The sequence below is a fragment of the Macaca mulatta genome, chromosome 15, assembly GCF_049350105.2.
Source record: "Macaca mulatta isolate MMU2019108-1 chromosome 15, T2T-MMU8v2.0, whole genome shotgun sequence".
In the NCBI taxonomy this organism is placed as follows: Eukaryota; Metazoa; Chordata; class Mammalia; order Primates; family Cercopithecidae; genus Macaca; species Macaca mulatta.
In genome coordinates this window covers 124,685,517-124,707,266 of record NC_133420.1, presented here as the reverse complement: position 1 = coordinate 124,707,266, position 21,750 = coordinate 124,685,517, and the positions used below count along the sequence as shown (strand labels likewise).

General features: G+C 46.8%; 1 protein-coding gene across 5 annotated transcripts in view; it reads right to left on the bottom strand.

Moving 5' to 3' along the window:
* PTPDC1 (protein tyrosine phosphatase domain containing 1) overlaps positions 1 to 21,750 on the bottom strand; it is a 120,351-nt gene continuing 98,601 nt past the window's right edge. For 3 of the 5 annotated variants that reach the window (XM_077966438.1, XM_077966444.1, XM_015117284.3), the window contains one exon: positions 15,719 to 16,990. In XM_077966438.1, coding sequence (XP_077822564.1) covers positions 16,928 to 16,990 — 63 coding nt within the window. In that variant the 3' untranslated portion in view covers positions 15,719 to 16,927. Of the gene's footprint in view, positions 142 to 3,658; positions 3,773 to 15,718; positions 16,991 to 21,750 lie in introns of those variants that run through there. The other 2 variants (XM_077966437.1, XM_077966439.1) reach the window with 2 other exon arrangements.

The following is a 21,750-nucleotide window of genomic DNA, read 5'->3' as shown; positions in this document are numbered from 1 at the left end:
GGACCTGCTCAGGGACGGAAGATGAGGAAGGAGCTGTGCACAAGAAGCTCGGTCGTCGGAGAGGCAGCAAATGCCAGTAGCGTCTAAAACCAGTGGACGAAGAATGGCGAGATGAGCACACACTCAGAGCTGTGGTGGCGACTGCAGGAAGAATGATGTAGAAAAAGTGAGGAGAGATTGCCTGTGGAAAGTGGGACTAGGGGTGGGATGGCAGCATTGCTTTTCATTATAAACTCTTTTCTACACTATTTCTTTGACATGATTTAAAAATAAATATACAAATAAGTGAAAATTCCAGGTTGAGAAATAAAATGATCCATCCAAATGTGTGGTGCTTCTGAGCTGCTGCCCCTGTCTCTGCAGTCACCTAACGGCACCCCTCCCCCAAGAGCCAGGTGATGACTGCCTGGGAGATCAGTGCCTGTCTCTCTACCTGCCCTCCAGCCCCTCAGGATTCCTCTGCCTGCAACCTATTCCTTCTAGACTTTCTTCCTTCCTTCCACGAATATCCAAAGGGCCCGGAGCAACACCAATCATGGTTCCTACAGTCCAGCTGGGGAACTGTTACACAAAGCGTTTCCATGAGACCGTGTGACGTTGTGCTTTCAGATGTCAACGTTATGATGACCCTTTCCAGGTTAAAATGTGTCACTAGCTCCCCTCTGCTTACAGGATAAAATGCAAAGCCATTTGCATGATGTGTAGGGCCTCCTGGAATATGTCCTACCTACCCTTCGGGCGGGTACCCCAAAGCCCCAGGTGTCTCCCACAGCACCTTGTACTCAAGCCTCCCTGATCTCCGGGCCAGACCCTCGAACACCTCCTTTCTTAGGTCCTCTTTCTCGGGCCTTGGTATCTGCCACTCTCTCTTCCTGGATTGCCCTCTCCATCAGCGTCAGTCCCACTGTAGATTCTACTCAGCAGCGCCTCCCCTGTGGCCTTCCTGTCCCCTGCGGTGCATTGCAGACCTGCACTGTGGGGTCTCCCATTATATGCGTGGTCCATCTCTCCTTGAAGGACGAAGTCTGAACCCTCATCAGCTCTGTTTCTCTGGTCTTCCACCACAGTGACAAGGCACCTAGCAAGTGCTAATAAATGGCTCTACCTACCCCAGCACATACTGAACAAGCTGCTCTGTGGGAACGTTCTCTCCAACCTCAGGCCACAATGTACATCCTGCTGTAGCTCCTCCCTGCGGGTCCCGGTGGGTCTTCTAAGCCTAAAGGAAAAGCCTGTCCTCCCCTCCCCCGACGCCCGCCCACAGCCCTTCAGAGATGTGGGTCTGCCTGTCTAGTCTTCATTTTGGGGCCCAGCGTCCCCAGTTTTCCCGTGGGCCGGGGTCCGAAGAGTGCAGCCCAGAAAGAAGTCTGCTTCCTCGTGGAGTGCAAGGGCCCTGATCTTCCTCTTATTTTCCTACACACTGGACAGCAGAACCGTCCCTGGACCTGGGTGCAATTCTGGCAAAGCAAGATCAGCTCCAGCCACTGTTTGCAGAAGTTGTGTGGGAGCAGGAGAGCAGCAGTGCGGGTGACGAAAGCAGCTCCATGCGCACGGGCAGGACACTGCTGCACCCAGCAAGTCCACGGCTTTCAGGCTGCTGCCCTGGCCAGATGCTAGAACAGGCCCGGAACTGCTCTGGGAGCCACGTCACAATAGCGCCATGGCCAGGCCTGGCTTTCCTCCAGGGGATGAAGAAAGGAAGCTCCTTGAGTGCTTCAGGGGTGCCAGGACATGTCAGGGAGCCAGGAGGCCAAATCCAGCTGCGGCTCCTTTCTGTGCAGCTCGTGTGCCAAGATGGTTTTCAGATTTTTCAGACTTTTTTTTTTTTTTTTTTGAGACGGAGTTTCACTCTTGTTGTCCAGGCTGGAGTGCAATGGCATGATCTCGGCTCACTGCAACCTCTGCCTCTTGGGTTCAAGCGATTCTCCTGCCTCAGCCTCCTGAGTAGCTGGGATTACAGGCATGTGCCACCATGCCTGGCTAATTTTGTATTTTTAGGAGAGATGAGGCTTCACCATGTTGGTCAGGCTGGTCTCAAACTCCTGACCTCAGGTGATCCACCCACCTTGGCCACTCAAAGTGCTGGGATTACAGGCGTAAGCCACCGCGCCTGGCCATTTTTTAGACATTGTATAAAACAAAAAGCAAAAAACAAAACAACAAAAACAAAGATATGCAATAGAGTCCATGCATGACCTGCAAAGTCTTAAGTATTTACTTTTTGGCTCTTTACTGAAAGAGTCTGTGGTCCTGTGTAATTGAGAAGAGGAACCTACTAAAATCCAGCTACCCCTAGGCACAGCATCCCAGCCTCCGGTTAACAGGGAGAAGTTGGGGGATAGGGCCACCCCTCACCATAGCTGGACCATCTGAGGCAGGTAGCTCCTGGCCTCTCCTGTTCATTCATTCATGCGTGTTGAACGAGGCCATCTCTCAGCCCTTCCAGTTCTCTGACCCTGGGCATCTCCAGTCTCTGGATTGTGACTTGCCCTTTCCCAGTCCCAGTGCCTGTCTCGCCTGCCTGTCTGGGGGCTCCTGGAGGATCAGCCAGTCTGAACAAGGAGCACCAGTTGAGCACCTCTGTTGGGCCGGCATTGTCATGTGTTATCTCTTATCTCCACAGCCCCAAGAGGCTCAAGAAATTAGCTTTCATTAAGTCAGAAAAACTGAGGCACAGAGAGGTAGGATAACCTTTCCAAGGCTGCAATGTGTCACATTCCATATGACTCTTTCTCTTTTCCTGGCAGGCCATGTTGCCTCATAGATGAGGTTGTCCTATAGATGTGAAGGTTCATGGTAAAATGTATGGGTGTGGCCAGGTACGGTGGCTCATGCCTGTAATCCCAGCACTTTGGGGGGCCGAGGCGGGTGGATCACCTGAGGTCAGGAGTTTGGGACCAGCCTGGCCAACATGGTAAAACCCTGTCTCTACTAAAAATACAAAAATTAGCCAGGCATGGTGGCACGCATCTGTAATCCCAGCTACTCAGGAGGCTGAGGCAGGAGAATCGCTTGAACCTGGGAGATTGGGGTTGCAGTGGGCCGAGATCACGCCACTGCACTCCAGCCTGGGTGAAAGAGTGAGACTCCATATCAAACACACAAAAAAGGATGGGTGTGTTACACTGCTAGACATGCTCATGAGACCATGGGGAGCAGGGAGGAAGGAGTAAAAACCTACACCCAACAATCAGCCCCTATTCAGCACGCAGGCACCCAGCATCAAATGTGTTCAAGACACAAGATGGGCCCTGGGGGGCTGAAGGTGCTGTGACTGTTCCTTGTTCATGGTGGTGACAGCCACTCTTGGAGGGCTCAGCACATATGAGTTCTCAGCATGTGCTGTCCCAGTTACTTACCACAACACTCCTGTATAATCAGGTCCAAGTCATAAATAAGAAATCGGCTGGGCGCAGTAGCTCATGCCTGCACTCCCAGCACTTTGGGAGGCTAAGGCAGGAGGACTGCTTGAGCCCAGAAGTTCAAGACTAGCCTGGGCAACATAGCAAGACCCTGTCTCTACACAAAATAAAATAATAATAAAAAAAAAGAAATATGGCAATTATCCCTGCTCTCACAGAGCTCTCAGTCCAATGGAGAAGACAGATACAGAAGGAGAGTTGCAGGCATCCCAGCTGGCCCACCAGTCATGGCATACCTGACCATCTTCCATCAAGGCCAGAAACACTGACCACTCCCCTCATCAGCCTAACGTCGAGGGGTGGTCATGTGATATGCTTTTGTCTAGTGAAACGTGTTGAAGTCCACATGCCTGAAAAAACAAACATGCAAATTTTTTGCACTCCTGAAAAAAGAAACATGCAAATTTCACCACACCTCCCCATATCTTTCCACCTCGTGTGAAGACTCAAAAGCTGGAGTTGCAGCAGCCGTTTTGTAACCATGAGGGAAACCACCAAGAGAATCACAATACGGATGCTGACATCAGTGAACTGCTGGACCTATGTTAATGCTCACTTCTCTCCAACCTATTGTTATGTGAGAACAACAAAGCCACTAAAAGCCAGGTTTGCAATCCGAACTGATAACGATAAGGTAGGAAATATTATGAGCCATGAGAGATAAGTAGCTGTAAACATTTGGAGAATACAAGACTACTTGCAAATGGAAACAAAGGATGGGGAAGGCGTGGCAGCCTCTGTCTGTTGCTGACTCTACTAGAGCCATTGCCTTCTTTTTTTTTTTTTTTTTGATACTGAGTCTTGCTCTGTCGCCCAGACTGGAGTACAGTGGTGCAATCTTGGCTCACTGCAAGCTCCGCCTCTGGGTTCAAATAATTCTCTTGCCTCAGCCTCCTGAGTAGCTGGGATTACAGGTGCCCGCCACCACGCCCGGCTAATTTTTGTATTTTTAGTAGAGATGGGGTTTCACCATGTTGGCCAGGCTAGTCTCGAACTCCTGACCTCAAGTGATCTGCCCACCTCAGCCTCCCCAAGTGCTGGGATTACAGGCATAAGCCACTGCACCCGGCTGCCTTTTGTCTTTCTAGGAGAACCCTGGCTGCTCTTAACTCCTGAGACAGGTCCATGATGGACGAGACTATTACGTAAAGGTCATCCCCCAGGCCAGATACTATCCCAGTCACCCCAACATTTAGGGCAGGTTTGGCTACATGGACTAGTACTCACCAATGAGATGTCAGGGGAATTTTGCTAGAAGGTTTACTAGGAAATGCTTCCCTCTATGATAAAAAAGGAAAACTGACTACTTTTTTTTTTTTCCTGCTGTCTCTCCTCCTTTCTGCCTTGACTGCAGTTGTGCAACGATGTGATCATGGCACTACAGCAGCTGTCTTGTGACCAAGAAGTAAAGCCCTGAAGGTCGGCACAGATGCTGATCCAGACCATTGACCTTGACATCAGCGAGCTGCTGAAAGAACCTGGAACCACCTTGCTGGGGACTTCTGGTAAGATAAATGTCTTTGTTACTTAAGCCACTATCAGTTGGTGGTTCTAATGCTCATTCTTGGCTTGTGCACAAGCCTTCCTGGAAGACTTGGCATTTGAGCTGAGGCTTGAAGGATGGGTCGTGCTTGGACATGCAAGTATGAAGGAGAGGACTGAGGAGAGGTGGATTCCAGGAAAGGAACTGTTTAGAGCCAAGGCGAGGAGCTGAAAAATGTGAAGATAGTGAGTAGTCTGGTTTAACAAGAGTGTTCACAGTTTATTGAGCACTGAAGAAATGCAGTATGTGTTTGATAGTTTGCAGGAGATGGGAAGCTATGGGGCTGGGCTGGGGGCTGCCTGAGGGCAGGTCCTGCAAACACAGACAGACAGGGGCCCAAGATGGCCCTTTGCCTTTAAGACTCAGGCACTTAATGACAGCGAAGACCAGCCCCTTTACAGAAACCTAGATCCCAGGAGCAGGGCCCAGGTTCAGATCTACATGGCATGGTGGCAGACCCTCGTGTCACCCACTATCCACTGGCTATGCTGTGTTTCTCAGCCTCCCCCAGGCTGTACAGTCCTTCTGGTCCTAGGACACACAGCAGCAGGCGGGCAGTTAAGCTCTAGCCTCCTCTGTCCACCGTCCCCTACACAGCAACCCCGGGCCTTGGGTTCTGGATCTGGGGAGAGCCACCTAGCCCGCCCCGTGGGAATTCAAACAAGAAGCAGGTATTGTTGGTTAAGCCACTGAGATTTAGGAATTGATCTGTTATCCTGGCACAGCCTAGCTTGGGGCTTCTCAAACTATCTATGGTAAAGGGCTAGTTCTTTTTTAAAATTTCTTTTCCTTTCTTTCTTCTTCTTCTTTTTTTTTTTCTTGAGACAGAGTTTTGCTCTTGTCACCCAGGCCGGAGTGCAATGGCGCAATCTTGGCTTACTACAACCTCTACCCACTGGGTTCAAGCGATTCTCCTGCCTCAGCTTCCCTAGTAGCTGGGATTACTGGCACCTGCTACCACACCCGGCTGATTTTTGTATTTTTAGTAGAGACGGGGTTTCACCATGTTGGCCAGGCTGGTCTTGAACTTCTGGCCTCAAGTGATCCATCCACCTTGGCCTCTCAAAGTGCTGGGATCACAGGCGTGAACCATGGTGCCTGGTCTCGTTTTAAAAATTTCTAATGTAACACCGATCAACACTGTCATAAAGTAAAGATAAACTACTGGAAAAATGTTTTTGAAAGACATCCAGAATACAAACCCAACTTTATTTATTCTATTCATCAGACACTGACAGATTGGCATAGAGTTTCTAAATCCTGACTCTCATTTTCTGCACCCCACTTTCCAAGTGGGGACCACTCTGGGAGCTGCACTGGCCAGGCCTGTCTCGTTCCACCCATTCCCTCCGTCAGGCGTCTGTGTGTGGAGAACAGGCTGAGGGGTAACGAGAGTGGGATTCAGTCTGGGCTCTGGTTCCCTCCGTCAGGCGCCTGTGCGTGGAGAACAGGCTGAGGGGTAACAGGCTGAGTGGAGCTGAGAGTAACAGGCTGAGAGTGGAGAACAGGCTGAGAGTGGAGAACAGGCTGAGGGGTAACAGGCTGAGAGTGGAGAACAGGCTGAGAGTGGAGAACAGGCTGAGAGTGGGATTCAGTCTGGGCTCTGGTTCCCTCCGTCAGGCGCCTGTGCGTGGAGAACAGGCTGAGGGGTAACAGGCTGAGTGGAGCTGAGAGTAACAGGCTGAGAGTGGAGAACAGGCTGAGAGTGGAGAACAGGCTGAGAGTGGAGAACAGGCTGAGAGTGGAGAACAGGCTGAGTGGAGCTGAGAGTAACAGGCTGAGAGTGGAGAACAGGCTGAGAGTGGGATTCAGTCTGGGCTCTGCTCTTGGGTGCGTCAGCCCCAGTGGGCACTTCATTTGCCCCAAGGTGAGGTATGAAGGGTACGTGGGAGTGTCTAGCAGGCAACTGGAGACTGTGACTGAAGATCTAGAGATAATTTAGAGGTCATTTATGGAACTGTTATTGGATGCGGGCATTGCATTTAGTATTCTGCAAACATCATCCCATTTAATCAGTAAGCAACAGTGCAAAACAATTGGGCAATGCCTTTTCTTCTCATTTAAAAATACTGTAGTAGGCCGGGTGCAGTGGCTCATGCCTGTAATCCCAGCACTTTGGGAGGCCAAGGCGGGTGGATCATGAGGTCAGGAGTTTGAGACCAGCCTGGCCAACAGGGTGAAACCTCGTCTCTACTAAAAATACAAAAGTTAGCCAGGGGTGGTGGTGGGCACCTGTAATCCCAGCTACTGCAGAGGCTGAGGCAGGAGAACTGCTTAAATTTGGGAGGAGGAGGTTGCAGTGAGCCAAGATGGTGCCACTGCATTCCAGCCTGGGCGACAGAGTAAGACTCCGTCTCGAAAAAAACAAAAACTTTTAGCAAAATATGCATAACATAAAATTTACCATCCTAACCATTTTTAAGTGTCCAGATCAGTGGCATTAAATGCGTTCACATGATTGTGCAACCAACACCACCATTCATCTCCAGAATGTTTTTCTTGGCTCAGTCCAGACTGAAACTCTGTCCCCACTGAAAAACAACTCCCCATTCCCCTCCCTTTAGCTTCTGACAACCACCATTCTTGGCACTGCCTTTTACAGATGGAAATGAAACAGAGAGGGTACAGGAGGCGGCAGGACAGCCAGCCCTCATCCTGGTGGCCGTGGGGCAGGACAAGCTCCAGGGCCCTGTGCTTGGCTCTGGGTGGCAAATGCCAGCTCCCAGGCCACAGCGGCTGGGAAGGATGGGCGCAGTGAGTGGGGTGACCCCTCCCCAGGAGGCAGTGAGGGGTGTGGGCAGCACTGACTCTTGGGCCAGGAGGAGGAGTAGGGCCCAGAAAAGGGCTCGGACAGTCAGAGGGGCCAAGGCAGGAGAGTGGGCAGTAAGTCTACACTGCTTCTGAGGTCAGACGGGGCAGAGGATTTGGAACCTCAGACATGACCAGTGACTGGTTCCAGAGAGGCCAGATGCCTGGGGACTCAGGGATGAGGGCAAAGGCGGTGGGAGTGCAACCCAGGGAGGGGACACACAGGCTGGCGGGGGGACAAATGGGGGGACAGAGAAGGGGAGGTCTGCCCCACACCCCCGCGCCCCTGTCCAGAGGCCACCCGACTTAAATGGAGGTGGACCCTTTCCTGACTCTGTGGAACCTGTCCCATTCCCGCCTGTAGTTCATGATGCTGATGTGGTTTTGTCTCGTTGCAATTTTCTCCACACTCTTGCTCCCTGTAGCAGATTCTCCTCCTCCTCTGCTCCGCTTGGACACCAGCGGGCTCTGTGGGTTTGAGGAAATCTTTGTCCTGAGCCACCCTTGCCTCCCAGGAGCCCGAAATCGGCTGGGGCAGCACACTCACTGCAGGAAGTGAGTGCTCTCTGAGGAGAAGAATTTGCCAAGTTCTCCAAAGACTAAGAGAAGGTCACTGGCCTGAGGTGCGGGGAAGTGCATGGAGAAGGTCCTCTGAAGTGGGCCAGGAGGACAGATGTCCCTGGGGGAAGGGTGGAAACACAGCAGGAGTGGGGTCTCAGAGGAGAGGGGGCTGTGCTGCGTGGGATGATGTGACACCGGCCCCCACTGTGTGGGACAAGCTGCACTCCAGCTGGGACCCATTTTGGTACCTGTCAGACAAAGCCAGGGAAACCACGAGACTTGGAAGTAGGGAAAGAATGTGGAGGATGCGTCTTCAGACAGGCCATGAGGGGTGTGGGGGGAAGCGGAAAGAGACCCAGAGACTGACCCGGGGGTGGAGACAGGGAGCTGGAGCTGAAAGACATTTGCCCAAGAATCTGTAGACAAATTGAATGACTGGGGGTGTGGCCAGCCGATTTCATACAAAGAGAAAGACAAAAGTGATTTTCTTGGGGTCAAGAGAGGATGCCACATTAGAAGCTAGGTCTCTGAATTCCCAGAACCTGATTACCAGGATGTCTGTGGTTGAAAACCTTGGACAGAGCCATCCACTGCAGATGGTGGAATGGGAACAGGCTTAATGCCAGGGTTGCTCTCACTCCCCAGCCCAGCTGGAGAGGGGTCCTCTGCATGCTTGGAAAGGCTGGCCTCTAGGTACATTTCTATCCTTTAAAGAGAGAATACACACGTGTTCCAGCTTTGCTGGTGGTCCCTACCCAGAGGCTCCACATCTCAACAGCCCAGACCCTGGGATGGGGAGCAGAGGACCTGGCCCAACCTGTAGGGCTGTGGATGGTCTCGGGACCGTGGCACATTCTCGGAGGCCTGGCATGACTGAGATCAGGTCTTTCACCTGCCTGGGGAGAGATGGGGGCTTGAAGTCTACACCGAGTTGGTTTAAAGAAAGAGAAGAAATGTGCTACTTCTTGCTCACTTGTTTGTGGACTGTTTTAAAAAGTGGGGGTTGGGGCTCTTTGACATTTGACACCAGAATGACCCACTGACTTTATTTCTACCCCAATCTCTCCCTACAGTCCACGGACAAAGAATGATTTGGCTTTTCAGAATGAAAGGCCAGGAGTGCTAGGATCTATAGTTTCCTTGTCCAGAATTCCCTGCACACAAATCCACAAGGCATGTCCCCTCCTCTGTGGAGCCTTCTCCTTCTTCCCAGAGGGCTCCTGGCCTCACATGACCCGGTGTGTTCCCGGTAAGAAGCCACTGGGGCTGCAGTCTGTTCCCACAGCTTGCCTCCCTCCCTAGTTGGACTGCTGAGGAGCAGACGCCGTCCACGGTCCATTTGTGTCCCTAAGCCCAGGAAGGACTCCGAATATGCTCCTTAGTGAAGTGCTGAATGAATGGAGCCAGTGGGAAGGAACTTAGCTGGCTCCATATTTCATTCAAATCTCGAGTCCATGGCTCTGATACAGTCCATTCTAAGGTACTGTTTCCCATTTGCCTGAAGGATTATTTTACACGCGGGGTTTCTTCATGACTCAGTGTCTGGGCAGCGGCCAGCAGGCGCTCCCGGTTAGAATTCCTGCGGAGGAGGACTTCTGAGCGCCATTCTGACCTCCTGGCCTGCCCTGCGGAAGTCAGACAGGCTGAAATCTTTCCTAAGCTCTTTAATTAAATCAAGATTTTTTGGTTTTGTTTTGGTCTTCAAATTAGTTTGCCCATGCCGATTATCAAAACCTTAAATTGTTGACAAAAAATAATTATGTGGCTATACCAGCTAAATCTCATCTGTGACTTTTAAATATAGAAAGCAGGAAGACAAACATCTGGTAATGGAGGTTGAGTTCTGAATGGGCGGTGGCCAAAAAAAAAAAAAAAAAACACCCAAAAAAACATTAGTCAGAGTCTAGAAAAATAGTGTGTTACTTTTACCAAGTAATATTTAGAGGCAGGACTGAGGAGGGAATGTAAGACATCTGTTAAAAAGCAGATTTTTCCAAACACAGTCCTTTAGAAATTCTTAGGAAAAACATTTTAAATAAAAATAAATTTCAGTTCATTTAAAGATATTTTAGATTGTAAAAACAAAGCTCCTACTGTAAAAATATTACAACTCATAGAGGTTTGCTGAAGATTCAGAATCAACAAACATCAGAGCTCAGTTGTGAGCTGGAAAATGTTTTTCTAACTTTAAAAAATAACACAGTTAATACATCGGCACATTTGTGCCACAAAAACTCAAATGATAGTTAAAGCTCAAGTTCCCCTTGTTTATAACAACCCTTCCCAGGGCCCTCCCCAGAGAAAACCACCGCCATTATGTTACAGCAGGTAGGCAGACATGAGCAGGGCAGGAGAGGGCCTACAGGGGTGGGAGGGAATGTCAGGCAACCATCAGGTGATGGTCAGGAGGTTATTTATTTATTTATTTATTTGAGACAGAGTTTCACCCTGTTGCCAAGGCTGGAGTGCAGTGGCGTGATCTTGGCTCACCGCAACCTCCGCCTCCTGGGCTCAAGTGATTCTCCTGCCTCAGCTTCCCGAGTAGCTGAGACTACAGGCATATGCCACTTCGCCTGGCTAATTTTTGTATTTTTAGTTGGGAATAGGGGTTTCACCATGTTGGCCAGGGTAGTCTTGAACTCCTGGTCTCAAGTGATCTGCCTGCCTTGGCCTCCCAAAGTGCTGGGATTACAGGCATAAGCCACCTTGCCCAGTCAAGAGATAGTTTAAATTAAAAAAATTTTTTTTCTCTTATTTCTTTCTTTTTCTTTCCCTCTCTGCTTCCCACTTCCTACTTTGGCCTTCAGAAATGCAAATATAATCTTCACCTCCCCTCACCAGACACTCCCTACAGGGCAATGCTCCAAGAGGATCTCTCCTTGACAGTTGACAGTTGATTTGCAGACTGCAACATACCCCATGGAACTCTCACCTCCAGGGGTTGCCTTGGAACTTGTACCCATGTGGAGGGCATGTCAAAAGCATACTGGTGTGGCCACCTTTACAACTTATTTCTGTCCAGGAAGGCGCCAGCTCAACTGTTGGATAGATAAGGCACCAAACTAGCAGTGGGTCCCCCTGCCCATGCACACTTCACCCCCTGCCTTTTTGTTTTGAGACAGAGTCTCGCTCTGTCGCCCAGGCTGGAGTGCAGTGGTGCGATCTCAGCTCACTGCAGCCTTCGCCTCCTGGGTCCCGGTTCAAGCAATTCTCCTGCCTTAGCCTCCGCTGGGACTACAGGAACACACCACCATGCCCAGCTAATTTTTGTATTTTTAGTAGAGATGGGGTTTCACCATGTTGGCCAGGCTGGTCTTGAATTCCCGACTTTGTGATCCGCCCACCTTGGCCTCCCAAAGTGTTGGGATTACAGGCGTTAGCCACCGCGCGGGGCCCACCTCCTACCTTATAAAACTTTTCTGCTCCAAAAGTGAAGCAGTACATTTAAAGTCATGGCGCTTTGTGCCTCTTTCCATAAGCCAGCTCCGGAATAAACTGACTTTTTTTTGTACCAGATCTCACTTTGTTAACTGGACACCGTGTGTGGCAAGCAACTAACCTGCTTTTTAAGTTATGGCCATGCCTCCTTCCTCTCCCTTCCCCACCTCCAGGAAACCACAGATCAGCTATCTGTCACTACAGATTACTTTGTATTTTCCAGCGTTTCATATACATGAAATCACACAGTATAGAATTCTTTTTTTGTCTAGAGTCTTTCACTCAGCATAATTAGGTTGAAATTCATTCCTGTTGTATGTATCAATAGTTCATTCTTTTAAAATAGATAACTAGTATTTCACCTATTTTTATAACCACAATTAGTTTATCTGTTCACCTGTTCATGGATGTTTGTGTTATTTACAGTTTTTGGCTATTCCACATAAAGCTGCTGTGAACACTCATGTATAAGTCTTTGTAGGGACATATGTATTTTTTTTTCTTTTGGCTAAATGCCTAGGAGTGGAATTGTTATAGAAAAGCGGTCCTGGCCGGGCGCGGTGGCTCAAGCCTGTAATCCCAGCACTTTGGGAGGCCGAGACGGGCGGATCACGAGGTCAGGAGATCGAGACCATCCTGGCTAACACGGTGAAACCCCGTCTCTACTAAAAAATACAAAAAACTAGCCGGGCGAGGTGGCGGGCGCCTGTAGTCCCAGCTACTCGGGAGGCTGAGGCAGGAGAATGGTCTAAACCTGGGAGGCGGAGCTTGCAGTGAGCTGAGATCCGGCCACTGCACCCCAGCCTGGGCGACAGAGCAAGACTCTGTCTCAAAAAAAAAAAAAAAAAAAAAAAAAAGAAAAGCGGTCCTGATCCAGACCCCAAGAGAGGGTCCTTAGATCTCGAGCAAGAAAGAATTTGAGGCAAGTCCATAGAGTAAAGTGAAAGCAAGTTTATTAAGAAAGTAAAGGAATAAAAGAATGACTATGTTATAGGCAGAGCGGCCCCGAGGGCTGCTGGTTGCCCATTTTTATGATTATTTCTTGATGATATGCTAAACAAGGGGTGGATTATTCATGCCTCCCCTTTTTAGACCATATAGGGTAAGTTTCTGACGTTGCCATGGCATTTGTAAACTGTCACGGCGTTGGTGGGAGTGTAGCAGTGAGGATGACCAGAGGTCACTCTTGTTGCCATCTTGATTTGGTGTTTTAGCCGGCTTCTTTACTGCAGGCTGTTTTATCAGCAAGGTCTTTATGACCTGTATTTTGCGCCAACCTCCTATCTCATCCTGTGACTTAGAATGCCTAACCTCCTGGGAATGCAGCCCAGTAGGTCTCAGCCTCATTTTACCCAGCTCCTATTCAAGATGGAGTTGGCTGTGGTTCAAATGCCTTGACAGAATGGCTGGATCATATACGGTATTGCCAAACCATTTTCCAAATGGGTTGGGCCATTTTATATTCACACTGGAAGTGGATAAGAGTTTCCGTTTCATTATATCCTCATCAACACTTGGTATGGTCGGTCTTTTAAATTTTAACCATTCTAAAGTGTGTATTTCTCTAAAGCTAATGATGTTTTAATTTGCATTTCTCTAATGACTAATAGTGCATATTTTCATGTGTTTATTTATCAACCGTTTATCTTTGTTGTTCTATTCAAATCTTTTGCACATTTAAAAGTTTGGGCTGCTCTTTTTTTCTTATTGTCAAATTTTGAGAGGTTTCATATAGTCCGGATGCAAGTCCTTTAACAGATATATGCTTTGCAAAGACTCTTTCCTAGTCTGTGGATTGTCTTCTCATTCTTCTCATGGAGCAGTTAAGATTTTCTTTTTGTTTTTGTTTTCATTCTCTCTCAGAGTCTTTTGAGGAACACATTTTAAATTTTGATGTAGTTCACTTTACCGACCTGTTCTTATGGATTGTACTTTTGGTGTTGTATCTCACAAATCTTGAGCTAACCCAAGGCCACACATGTTTCTCTCATGTTTTCTTCTAAAAATTTTATAATTTTAGATTTTACATTTAGGTTTACAATCCTTTTTGAGTTGATGTTTTAATACGGTGAACGATATACATCCAAGTTCTTTTATGTATGTATATAAATGTCCAATTGTCCCGGCACCATTTGTTGAAAGACTATCTTTTCTCAGACAGGTGAGGTGACTCACGTCTGTAATACCAGCACTTTGGGAGGCCAATGTGGGAGGATGGTTGAGGGCAGGAGTTCAAGCCCAGTCCAGTCAACACAGTAAGACCCTCATCTCTACAAAAAAACAACAAAACAAAGAAAACAAAACAAAAAAGATTATCCTTTCTCTGCTCCATTGCCTTTGTACCTTTGTCAAAAATCATATGTCCATATATGCATGGGTCTTTTTCTAGAATTATTATTCTGTTCCAGTAATCTATCTATATACCAAAACCACTCAGTATTGATTACTGTAGTTTTATAGTAGTTCTTGAAATCAGTTAGTGTTAGCCCCCCAATTTTGTTCTTTTTCAAAGTTGTCTTGGTCGTTCTAGATCCTTTGCCTTTCCACATGAACTTGAGAATCAGCTTGTCAATTTCTACAAGAAAAGCCAGCTTGAATTTTGATTAGCAATGAATATATAGGTCAATGATGGGGGGAAGTTGACATTCTAACAATCTTGAATCCTCTGACTCATGGACAAGGTGCACATCTCCATTATTTTAGGTCAGTTTAATTTCTCTCGGCAGTATTTTGTAGTTTTCAGTGTATGGGTGTAGTGAGTTGAATCATAGCCCCTGCCCCCAACATATGCCCATGTCTTAATACCCAGGGTCTGAGAATGTGATTTTATTTGGAAAAAGAACTCTGCAGATACAATTTAATGTCTCAAGATGCAGAGATCACCCGGAATTCTCCAGATGGGCTCTAAATCCAAAGACATGTTTTTGTAAGAGAGATACAGAGGAGAAAGAGAGAGGGAGGAGAAGGTGACGTGAAGATGGAGGCAGAGATTGGAATGATGGGGCTACAAGCCAAGAAATACCAAGGAACATCTGAAGCCAACAGAAGCAGAAAGAGGCAAAGAACAGACTGTTCCTCGGAGCTTTTGCAAGTACTGCAGCCCTACCAGCACCTTGATGTCAGACAGACTTCTGGACTCCAGCACTGTGAGAAAATACACTGCTGTTTTAAGCCACCAAGTTGGTGGTAATTTGTTATGACTGCCCTAGGAAATGAATACAACAGGTCTTTCACATTTTCTGGCAGATTTATCCCTAGTATTTTATCTTCTTGATGCTATGGTAAAGGACATTGTTTTTTCAATTTCAATTTTGGATTGTTCCTTGCCACTTTATAGAAACACAGTTGATTTTTTTGTATGTTGACCTTGTATCCCTCTGCTTTGCTAAGCTCACTCATTTGATTTGGTAGCTTTATTTTTCTAGATCCCATCAGCTTTTCTACATAGACAATCATGTTTGGGAATAAAAATGGTTTTACTTTCTTTTTTTTTTTTTTTTTTTTTTTGAGACGGAGTCTCGCTCTGTCGCCCAGGCTGGAGTACAGTGGCCGGATCTCAGCTCACTGCAAGCTCCACCTCCCGGGTTTACGCCATTCTCCTGCCTCAGCCTCCCGAGTAGCTGGGACTACAAGGCGCCCGCCACCACGCCTGGCTAGTTTTATTGTATTTTTTTAGTAGAGACGGGGTTTCACCATGTTAGCCAGGATGGTCTCGATCTCCTGACCTCGTGATCCGCCCGTCTCGGGCTCCCAAAGTGCTGGGATTACAGGCTTGAGCCACCGCGCCCGGCTGGTTTTACTTTCTATTCTCCATGTCTTTTATTTCTTTTCTTGCCTGATTGTGTTAACAGCGGCAAATGTGTACAGGTCTGCAGCAACCTCAATTCTTGCCTCCTCAAAAGAATTTGAGTGAGGGGCATAAAGCAGAATGAGAGACAGAGGCAAGTTTTAGAGCAGGAGAGAATGTTTATTAAAAAGCTTTAGAGCAGGAATGAAAAGAAGTACACTTGGAAGAGGGCCAGGCGGGCGACTTGAGAGATTCAAGTGCACAGTTTGACCTTTGACTTAGGGTTTTATACACTGGCATACTTCCGGGGTCATGCACTACTTCTCCCCTGATTCTTCCCTTGGGGTAGGCTGACTGCATGTGCAGTGGCCTGCTAGCGCTTGGGAGAGGCCACATGTGCAGTGTGTTTACTGGAGTCATATGCATGCTCACTTCAGGTGTTTTTCCTCTACCAGTCTAGCATTCCTAGAGGAAGGTCATATGCCAGTTAAACTCCACCATTTTGCCTCTTAGTGCACATGCTTGAGCCCACTCATCCAACTCTTGAGACCTTATTGGGAAGCTGCCGATCACCAGTTTTAGGTGTTTCTATCTGTTGGGAAACTGCCTTTCCCTGGCACTGCCTGCAACCAATAATTATTTCAGAGAGACAGTTTAATAACTGCCTGGCCATCACCTGATGGTGGCCTGACATTCCTGGTGGGGGTGCCTCCCCTGCCCTGCTCATGTCTGACTGGCTACCCACTGTAACAATTGCACTGGTGAGAACCTCCAGTGCAATGCTGGATAGGAGTGGCAAGAGCATGCATTTTGGAATTGCTCCTGATCCTATTGGATCAGCGTCCAGTCTTTCATCATTACTAGGTACGATGGTGCCTGTAGGTTTTCTGTAGCTGTCCTTTACCAGGTTGAGAAAGTTCGTATTACCAACTTGCCAAGAATTTTTATCAAGAATCTTGTTGGATTTCATCAAATGCTTTTTCTATGTCTTAAGATTATCACATTTTTCTTTTCTCAGTTTGTTAACATGGTAATTTCCTCATGAATGAAGTGATCAGTACTCATCTGAACACGCCAGGGTGTCTCACTCACTGCAGATCCTTGGGAGTTTTTGCTAGTGTGTCTCTCTCCTCTCTGGACTCTGCTCCATCAACTCAAGCTGCCTTGGTCTCCCAGGCCCTCAGCTCCATCTTCTCAAGTCCAGGAATCTTCCAGGCTCTGCCTCTGTTCTCTCTTTGCCACAGTCTGGAAGCTTTCTCAGGGTGGTAGGCTGTGGCGATTGTGCAGTTCACAGTGTTTTTTCTCATCTCTCAGGGATCACTGTCTTTCATTGCCTGAGGTCCAGTGTCTTATATACTATTGTTTTTGTCACTGTGTGTGCTTGCTTGTTTCAGAAGGGAGGTAAGTCCAGTTTCTGTTACTCCATCTTGGCTGGAAGGGGAGGTCATATATAGTTTATATAAGTTTTTTCAAAATGATGAAAAAATATTGCTGTTTTCTAGCTTTGTATCATGGAAAATTTCAAAGGTATTAAAACATAGAGAAAATAGAATAACGAATTCACCACACAGCTTTTACAACGATAAATCAATGGCCAACTTTGTTTCATCTATAACTCAGTTCACTTCTCTGCCTATGTCCTGATCTTATGAGGACACTTCCCTCTACCAATTTTGAAACAAATTGCCCACACTGCATTATTTTATTTGCCAATAACTCTGTTTGTGTCTTTAAAATTTATGAATTTTAAAAACAAATGATAGGCTGGGTGCGATGGCTCATGCTTGTAATCCCAGCACTTTGGGAGGCCGAGGCGGATGGATCACTTGAGGTCAAGAGTTTGAAACCAGCCTGGCCAACATGGTGAAACACCATCTCAACTAAAAATACAAAAATTAGCTGGGCATGGTGGTGTGCACCTGTAATCCCAGCTACTCAGGAGGCTGAGGCAGGAGAATTGCTTGAACTTGGGAAGCGGAGGTTGCAGTGAGCCAAGTACTGCCCCAGTAAGGACCAAGATCACGCCACTGTATTCCAGCACAGAGTGAGATTTCATCTCAAAACAAACAGCAAATGATTATCATTCTTTAATATAATAAAATATCTGGCTGTTGTCATTGCTGTTTTACAATAGTTTATTCATATCAGGATCCTAACTAGGTCTACACATTGTATTTGGCAGATAGGTCCTTTTCAGTGTATTGATTCCTTCCTAGTCTCTCCCTTGTAATTTATTTATTGAAGAATGCAGGTTATTTGTCCTGTATAGCTTCTTAGAGAATGATTATTCTGGTTGCATCTCCATGTTGTCTTCAAAGTGATTCTCGGTCCTCTGTTAAACTTATAGTTAGATGTGATTCAGGTTCCAGTTTTGGGTGAATATTTCAGAGGCTGTCGTGTATAGTACCATCAGAAGTTTATAATGTATTATTGTATTTCTTTCGTAGTGTTCTAGTAGCATCCTGTGCACACCCCCGCCATAGTACAGTCATGCACCTCATATTTGTCAGCTCAGGCTGCCACAGCAAAATACCACAGACTGAGTGGCTTAAACAACAGAAATTTTATTCTCACAGTTCTAGAGGATAAAAGTCCCAGAGCACTATCTGGCAGGGTGAATTCCTGGGGAGGGCCGTCTTCTTGTCTTGTAAATGTCCACTTTCTTGTGTCCTCACATGGTGGAGAAAGACCTCTGGTATCTTTCTCTTCTTATAAAGGCACCAGCCCTATCAGATTACGAGCACACCGCCACTATGAGCTCATTTAACCATAATCACTTCTTCACAGGCCCCATCTCCAAATATAGTCACATGGAGTTTGGGACTTCAACACATATATATTTTGTGGAGACACAAATATTCAGTCTAATATATACCTTAAAACTTTCTTAAAAATAAACTTTAAAAAAATAATATTTGCAGGTTAAGAAAAGTTGCAAAGATTGTACAGAGAATCGCTATATACTCCTGACCCAGTTTCCCATGGTACCTGTATCACAACTAAGAAACCAACATTGGCACATCGTTATTAACTACACGTGATGCTTTGTTTGGATTTCATTAATTTTTCCTCAATGTCTTTTTTCTGTTCCAGGATCCAATTCAAGATGCCACATTACATTTATTCATTCTGTCTCCTTAGCGTTCTCTGGTCTATGACAGTTTCTCAGACTTCCCTTGTCTTTGATCACCTTGGTAGTTTTGAGAAGAACTTCCCAGACTTTTTGCAGAATGTCCTTCAATTTGGGGTTGCCTGATGTTTTTCTCATAGTTAGTCTGGGATTAGGGACTAACTATGGAGAGGGAGGCTGCAGAAGTAAAGTGGCATTCTCATCACAATATATCATGGATACATGCTATCAACATGCTTCCAACATTACTGAGGAAGTTAACCTTGATCACATGGCTGAGGTAGGGTTTGTCAGGTTTTTTTCACTGTAAACTTATTCTCTGTCCCCACAACCTCACTTCAATACTCTACTTTTTGGAAGCAAGTTACTAAGTGCATCCCCCATTTTGGTGGCAGGGAGAGGGAATTAGCTACATAAATTAATCTGGAATTATTCTGTACAGGCAATTTATCTAATCTCCCCCACTTATTTCAAGTTGAAACATTTATTTATATCTATATGGACCCATCGATATTTATGTTACACTTTTTATATGGCTCATGCACCACACAAAAACAAGTAGTGAGCCAGACTGGCCTGCAGACCATCGTTTTCTGATCCCTAGTCTAGAAGACTCCTCAGGAAGGACTCATTTGAACAATATTCAAATAAGTTATTATACTGTATGAGTCCATTCTCACACTGCTATAAAGAACTACCTGAGACTAGGTAATTTATGAAAAAAAGAGGTTTAATTGACTCATAGTTCTGCAGGCTCTATAGGAAGCATGCTTGGGAGGCCTCAGGAAACTTACAGTCATGGCCAAAGGCAAAGGGGAAGAGAGCATGTCTTTACGTATCAGAGCAGGAGAGAGAGAGAGCCAAGGGGGAGGTGCTACACAGTTCCAAACAACCAAATCTCGTGAGAACTCACTATAATGAACATAGCAAGTGGAACATCCGCCCCCATGATTCAGTCACCTCCCATCAGGCCCCTCCTCCAACACATAGGGATTACAATTTGACATGAGATTTGTGTGCAGACACAGAGCCAAACTATATCATCTATGTTCATGTAAGTTTGTGGTCTTTACATATACAAAGGTTGCATTGGCTGATTAGAAAATCTCTTTTCCATTTCTGTAAAGAAAGGCTATTGGGGCCGAGGCGGGTGGATCATGAGGTCAGGAGATCGAGACCATCCTGGCTAACACGGTGAAACCTTGTCTCTATTAAAAATACAAAAAAAAAAAAAAAATTAGCCAGGCCTGGTGGCGGGCACCTGTAGTCCCAGCTACTCGGGAGGCTGAGGCAAGAGAATGGCATGAACCCAGGAGGTGGAGTTTGCAGTGAGGTGCCATTGCACTCCAGCCTGGGTGACAGAGCAAGGCTCTGTCTCAAAAAAAAAAAAAAAAAAAAAAAAAAGAATGTTGGAATTTTTACAGAAACTTTATTTATTCTGTAGATTACTTTGGATAATATTTACATCTTAACAAGATATTTGTATCAGTCCGTTCTCCCATTGCTATAAATAAATAAATACCTGAGACTCGATAATTTATAATAAAAGAAGTTTAAGTGGCTCCCAGTTCCACAGGTTGTACAGAAATCATGTCAGCATTTGCTTCTGAGGAGGCCTTGGGGAGCTTTTACTTATGGCAGAAGACAAAGCTGGAGCAGGAGGAAGAGAGAGAAGAGGGAGGTACTATACACTTTTAAACAACCAGATCTTGTGAGAACTCACTCACTATAGAGTACTGAGGCTGGGATGGTGCTAAACCATTCATGAGAACTCTGCCCCTCATGATCCAATCACCTCCCACTACGCCCCACTTCCAACATTGGGGATTACAATTCCAGATGAGATTTGGGTGAGGACAACATCCAAACTATATCATTTCACCCCTGGCCCCTCCAAATCTCATGTCCTACTCACATTGGAAAATACAATCATGCCCTACCAACAGTCCCCGAGAGTCTAAACTTATTCCAGCATTAACTCAAAAGTCAAAGTCCAAAATCTCATCTGAGACAAGGCTAGTCCCTTCCACCTATAAGCCTGTAAAATAAAGACCAAATGAGTTTCTTCCAAGATACAATGGGGGTACAGGCATTGGGTAAATACTCATGTTCCAAAAGGGAGAAATTGGCCAAAAGAAATTGGGTAAATACTCATGTTCCAAAAGGGAGAAATTGGCCAGGTATTTTGACTCCATGTCTCAAATCCAGGGCAGACTGGTATAAGGGTGGGCTCCCAATGCCTTGGGAAGCTCCGCCTCTGTGCCTTTGTGGGGGTCAGCCCCCATGGCTACTCTCACAGGCTGGTGTTGAGTGCTTGCAGCTTTTCCAGGCGTATGGTGCAAGCTATCAGTGGCTCTACCATTCTGGGTTTGGGGGATAGTGGCCCTCTTCCTACAGCTCCACTAGGCAGTGCCCCAGTAAGGATTCTGTGTGGGGGCCCCAACTCCACATTTCTCCTCTGCACTTCCCTAGTAGAGGTTCTCCATGAGTGCTATGCCCCTGCAGCAGGCTTCTGCCTGACCATCCAGGCTTTTCCATACATCCTCTGAAATCTAGGTGGAGACTCCCAAGACTCAACTCTTGCACTCTGTGAACCCACATGCTTAACATCAAGTAGAAGCCACCATGGCTTATGGTTTTCACCCCCTGAAGCAGCAGCCAGAGCTGGACCTGGGCTCCTTTGAGCCATGGTTGGAGGTGGAGTGGCTGGGATGCAGGGAGCAGTGTCCTGAGGCTGTGCAGGACAGTGGGACCCTGGGACTGGCCCACAAAACCATTTAGTCCTCCTAGCCTGGGATGGGTGGGGCTGCCACAAAGTTCTCTGAAGTACCTTCAAGGGCTCTTCCCCATTATCTCTGTTATTAGCATTTGGCTCCTTTTTATGCAAATTTCTGTAGCCTGCTTGAATTCCTCCCCTGAAAATGAGCCTTTCTTTTCTACCACATGGCCAGGCCGCAAATTTTGCTTTGCTTCCCTTTTAAATACGAGTTCCAGTTTCAGGTCATTTCCTTGCTCACACATATGAACACAGGTTCTTGGAAGCACCCAGGTAACATCTTGA